The sequence below is a fragment of the Nelumbo nucifera genome, chromosome 7 (genome assembly GCF_055504915.1).
Source record: "Nelumbo nucifera cultivar China Antique chromosome 7, China Antique-T2T, whole genome shotgun sequence".
In the NCBI taxonomy this organism is placed as follows: Eukaryota; Viridiplantae; Streptophyta; class Magnoliopsida; order Proteales; family Nelumbonaceae; genus Nelumbo; species Nelumbo nucifera.
The window spans coordinates 17,865,527-17,871,526 of record NC_142655.1 but is presented as its reverse complement, the minus strand read 5'-3'; the positions used below and the strand labels follow the sequence as shown (position 1 = coordinate 17,871,526).

The window sequence follows — 6,000 nt, the reverse complement described above, 5'->3', positions numbered from 1 at the left end:
TGTAATCAACATAAAAAAAAAAACTTAATGGGAAGGAGATATTGAAACAGGATCACTTGCAAGCAAAAACTGTGCAAACAGTCCGAGAGCACAGCATGCGGTTGCATATTGAAAACATCCTCACATGAATTTAGCATACATGTACAGAAGATATTCTTGATGTGTGATTGGATGTCGTGTTCAAATAACTTTTTGCTTTCTAGAGATCCAAGCTCCAAGATATTAGGTGCTTAACAAGTAGCAGATACCGGTACCCTTCAACTCTCTCAGATTACTAAAGCAAATAAAAGGAAACTCCTACAAGGACAATTAAACCAATTATATAGCAACTTCAAACCAATTACACAATTTTGTCTCAGAGCTTAGTGATTTAACTTGTAAGATCAACTGAAAATTTGAACAACTTATATCAGACATTCAGACTAGTATAATTCGTATGACTAAAGGTAAGTATTTGTTGATGATTGGAAGGTTCTAGGTGTAATTGCTGAGATTTCCTCAATATTGTAAAAAACATAAAATTCCAAATAAATACTTACAAGTAGAAATTTTCAATCAAAATAGATATTTGCATGTGATGATTTAATTTGAAGGCATTTGAGCATTTTTCCACTATAACCATCACATATTAGGCTTGTAACACTGCATATTAGTCTGTTTTGATGTATTTCAATCGATGCTTGATTGCTACGGACTGAATTTCAACCATTCCAAACTGTTACACATATTCAACCATTCCAAACTATATTCAACTGTCACGAACAATTACAGATTCATACTCAACCGTTGAGCCATTTTTAACAATTATAAAACCCATACTGAACCATTACAAAATCATGAAAGCCTTTACAAAACCATTATACGCCATTGTTAAGAACTAATACTCAACCATTATAAATTGAGACTATTGGTAGAAAACTATAACTAATCCATGATGAATCATTACAAGCCATACTCAACTGATACAAACTTATACTCAGCCATTGCAAACCATATTAAACTGCTAGAAATTCATAATCAACTATTACAACTTTATTTGAATATTACAAATGATACTCAACCATCACAAACCCCATACTCAGCCACTGGAAGCTAATATTAATTGTTACAAATCCATACACTCAAATTTGAATTTACCCCATTAGCTAGTATTGCTAAAAATTACATACACAAATTCAAATATTATGACTTAATTACAGGTCACCACATGAAAGTGAGATTCTTCCAACAAACCATAGTATTACAATTTGTCAAACGACATGTGCTTTAACTTCAAGGTTCAAAGTATCGATATACAATACTTAAACATTGAGTATTGAGCGTGTCAACTTGTCAATACTCTTTTTGTCCTAAGAAATATTCATCTTTACATGTTTATTTAAAGTATAAACCTATTAAAATGTTACTATCTATATTTAGGGTATCAGTACTTTGAACTTTGCAAACTTTCTAATACACTTTATCAACTTTCTTATTTGTACACAATTAACCAAATTTAAAAAATAAATAAAATAATTTAACATTCATTTAAATTAATAATTTTCTTGATTTAAATATGATTTATTTGAATTTTCCTAGTGTATTTATTTATATCTTAATTTTCCACTTTGTCCATGCATATCCACAATGTATCTGTGTTTACGATACTTTAAATCTTGTACTTGAATAGTAACTCTAAAATTTTACACAATTGAGTAGACACATGGTTTGAAGTATCCATATGTATCAAGCCATCAACCTATGGGCTTTCAAATACATTGCACAGGTGGAACGGCCAAAACACAATCCCATTCCACCCATATCCATGGTATCAACTGATGTGCCTAAAACATCAAAAGGAATCGAGTCTATAACAATTGATACAAACCAATACAATGATTTTACGATGTATCTGGTACACCTATTTTGTGTAATAAAAACTGCTATTAAGAATATTCAAACCTGGGCTGTCAATTAGAAAGGCAGGTCTTCCGCTATACTTTTTATAATTTTATTGTTTAAAAACCGGACCAGACCAGCCAATTAGACCAATTAAAACCGTGACCTGGCCCAATGGCTGGTTCAGTCATATATTGAAAACCATGATTCATGAAAAATCAGCCAAAACCAGCTGAAAAACCAATTTAACTAAAAGACTGGTGAACCAGTCCTGGTTTTATGAAACTAATGGAGTCATAACATGGATTGAAACTTCAAAATGTTCATGGCTAGAAGCCTTTCTGTTTACATTTATTTGTGCCGCTTTAATGTACTTATTACTTTAATACACATATTTTAAAGAAAAATGCAAGTTAAGAGACTTGAACCCTAGTCATTTATTTTAAAAATTTAAAAACAGGACATCAATCCATCAAATGCAAGTGAATTAATATTTGTGAAATATATTATATGTAGTATTTATATAACCTATATATCCCAGTGTCTCTTAAAACTGCATTTCTGATACTCTTTTCATTTCAGATGATTTGAACATTTTGATTAGACACGTCAAACTCTATAGCCAGATCCTACAAACATGTAATATGATCAAATTACCCTTATTGCCTAAAAAAACATAAAAATAGATAAACATTCAGAAATTTGAAGTTTTGGCATCTTAATTAAAAGATGATGGTCTACTTGCATCAGCCAAAATTTCTATTTACATAATATCAACCTTTATGTTCCTATGCTTTTAAGTTAAACAATATAAACATCTTTTGCTATAACTCATGGGTGACTAATCCACCCATTGGATTTGAATCCCTTGGGGGATTAAATGTACAATCTGCTGCTGCACCGAATGAAGAACAAATTCTCTAGATACTGCAAATAAAGAACTTGGAGATATACACAGTGAAGAAAAAGAAAGAAAATAAACTGCCACTCTTAAGCTTTTGATGATGCAAGAACAGCTGGAAGTTGAAAAGGCAATAGCATCAAAGATTTCAGTTTACTCCTGCTTCATAAATTGAACTTAATTACTTTTACTATGAAATTCTAGAAAGAAAAGGATATATTTGCAGAACTAATCAATATAACCAAGAATGTAATGAAAAAAAGAGAGATATGGATACCGTAATACAGTCCACTTGGATATGCTCGATTTGTGTTGGTGCCCTATGTCATCTGCTAGCAATTTGCTGTGGACAAGTCTCTGGAACTTCAATGAGAACTCTTGGTATGACTGAACCTCTGATGGCTGTACTCGTGCAATTCCAGTCTTGAAATGTTCCATTGATATTTCTGAGGCATCCAAATTTTCCTGACAATTTTGAAATTTATGGATCAATAACTCAGTATTTCAAAAAATAGTGCACATAACTGTGATAGGAAGTCAACAGACATCAATGGCTGCAATGGCTGCTTCGCGACAGATTAATGATATATCTGCCCCAGTACATCCATCAGTGAGATGAGCAAGCTCCCTCATGCTAATATCGGAGCTGCAAGGCATTCTACGCATATGTATGCGGAATATATCTTCCCTGTCAATTTCATTTGGAGGTCCTACATACAACAGCCGATCAAAACGCCCTGTCCAAAATATCAATCAACAATTAGGCAGGTTGTCAACTTTAGGGACTTTTTTTCTCATTCTTTTAAGGTGTTTTTTTTGGGGGGGTGGGGGGTTGTTCTGGGTTACCTGGTCTTAGGAGGGCTGGATCAATTTTGTCTGGACGATTGGTAGCTGCGATAACAGTAACATCAACTCTTTCATGCAAGCCTGAAAAGAAAGAAAAAAAACTGTTTAGTTCATTAGGGACAAAATGTGACACAAATTATTAATCCTAAAAGATTTAATGCATCGGCATCTATCACATGAAGAGGAGAAATGTAAGTACTGGATTTTGATGCCTCCCATACAAATATGGCAATTAAACCCTTTTTCAAGAGTATCTCCCTGGAAACTGAGTTTTGACTTTCTTTCTTACTAATAAAGTTTCTTTAATCTTTGAAGTTTCTCCACATCTATCACACTATCAGCAAATTATAGTAAAATAAAATTCATAAAAAATATGTTGGCACAGTTTTTTTGATAAGCTTTGTCTATGCAGTTTTGCATGGAAATTAAAATACAAACATATAGAGTAGATAGACAGCTATGGCCTTACCATCCAACTCAACAAGGAGTTGGCTCATAACCCTATCAGCAACAGAAACTCTATCACTTTCCTGTCCGCGGATGATGGCAAGGCTGTCTATTTCATCAAAAAATATAATTGATGGAGCATTGGCCCTGGCTTTGGCAAACAGAGACCTTACAGCCTTCTCAGATTCACCAACCCATTTACTGAAAAGTTCTGGACCTTTCACAGCAAGGAAGTTCAGTCCTGCTTCAGAAGCTACTGCTCGGGCCATAAGGGTCTTGCTGCAACCTGGAGGACCAAACATCAACACCCCTGTGGGTGGGCGAGTGCCAATACGCTTGAAAGCATCCTGATACTTTTGGGGCCACTCTACTGCTTCCATGAGTTGTTTTTTAACCTCATTCTGACCCCCAACATCATCCCATCTAACCTTTGGAACTTCAAGTATAACCTGCCAATTAAGATACAAAATCATCAGGAATATTTCAATGTTCTCTTTGATACACCAGAAGGGAGTTGCATGATAGATTTGAGGCACATCAGGAGGGAGTTGCATGATAGATAAAAGGTACATCATCCTCTATGGATCCAATACCCCAAATATCACATTCAGTAACCAATTCATAAATCTGCACTGTCAAATCTGGTTGGTCAATCAGACAGAATGTAGTGTAAAACATCAGGTGGCCAAAACTATCTTGACCTTCTGGCTGAAAGACAGAATCTGGGGAGATAGATGAATAAGTATTACTTGGTCTGACATTCAAGTAGAGTGATCATCATTAACATCATATCTAAGCCTAATCCCAACTATATAGGTCAACTACATGAATCCTGTTTTGAAATTCCATTGTGTTTAGCAAGGTTCAAAGTATACCAGTTCCATTGAGAACTTTGAAAATTTAGGATTTCATTTCATTTTTACCAAGTTAGAAATTGTTGTCAGATTGTGGTTAATTATACCAGTTCCATCAAATATTTTTTCCAAAATAAATTATTAACAGAGAAATGCAAGTGTTAACAAGAATAATACCTCTCTCATGGCACTTGGTCTTACTTTCATCTTAGCTTTTTCAAAATCTGTAAAATCCACTTTAAGCAAAGATTCTTCCTGGACATCTGTACATTTTTGAACTGTTGACCTAAAGTCAGAAGATTGGTTAATCTCTGAAAAGACGGTCATATCTGAGAGCGAAGATGAACAATCTACAATATTGGTGGAAATTTGGGTCTGCATGGCTCCAGAGGGATCAGATCCTAACACTTTAGCATCTGAGCAATCACCAAATAAAAGACCTGTTTCCTTGCATTGAACATCATTCTCCGACACTGCAGATGAGTCACAAGATTTCTTGAACTTAACATAACGCCTGAGACAAATCAATGCTGCCTCATTGCAGAGTGCAGCCAGATCAGCACCAACAAAACCATGAGTTGTTGAGGCTAGATGTTGAATTTGCATATCTACAAGGGAGTGCTCCATTTCATTGAGAATAGTACGTAGAATATCCAGCCTCTGCTTAGGAGATGGAACACCTGAAAATTAACTTTTTAGTGAAGTGTTCTAATCCCACACCCAATAAAGGTTCTTGAAGAAGACAACTGACAAAGACAATTACACAGAGCCTTCATTTAATTTCATATTTCCTTTTTGAAAGTCTCATCATGCAAAAATAAAAAATTTTAGGGAAAATTTCTGATTAGTACCCTGTACTTTGGGCCTAGTGCCACCTTGGTCCCCAAACTTTAAAATGTACCCGAACTTTCAAAACGTGCCAATCCAGTACCTTCCGTTAACCAGTCCATTAACCAGCCATTAAGTGGCATTTGAAAAGACACAAATGCGCTTTTGAGTGTCATCTAGTTCTCTTTATCAACCATCCAAACAATGATAAAAAAAGTCCCAAATCCTTGCCTCTTCTATTCAAGA

At 34.7% G+C, this 6,000-nt stretch overlaps 1 protein-coding gene across 5 annotated transcripts in view; it reads right to left on the bottom strand.

The window, feature by feature from the left end:
- Positions 1–6,000, bottom strand: part of CIP111 (Cam interacting protein 111) — a 61,474-nt gene continuing 55,474 nt past the window's right edge. For 3 of the 5 annotated variants that reach the window (XM_019199520.2, XM_088892088.1, XM_019199521.2), the window contains exons 7-12: positions 5,104–5,606; positions 4,095–4,521; positions 3,626–3,706; positions 3,326–3,516; positions 3,057–3,244; positions 2,524–2,941 (exon numbers count right to left, since the gene is read on the bottom strand). In XM_019199520.2, coding sequence (XP_019055065.1) covers positions 2,869–2,941; positions 3,057–3,244; positions 3,326–3,516; positions 3,626–3,706; positions 4,095–4,521; positions 5,104–5,606 — 1,463 coding nt within the window. In that variant the 3' untranslated portion in view covers positions 2,524–2,868. Of the gene's footprint in view, positions 298–2,523; positions 2,942–3,056; positions 3,245–3,325; positions 3,517–3,625; positions 3,707–4,094; positions 4,522–5,103; positions 5,607–6,000 lie in introns of those variants that run through there. The other 2 variants (XM_088892090.1, XM_088892089.1) reach the window with 2 other exon arrangements.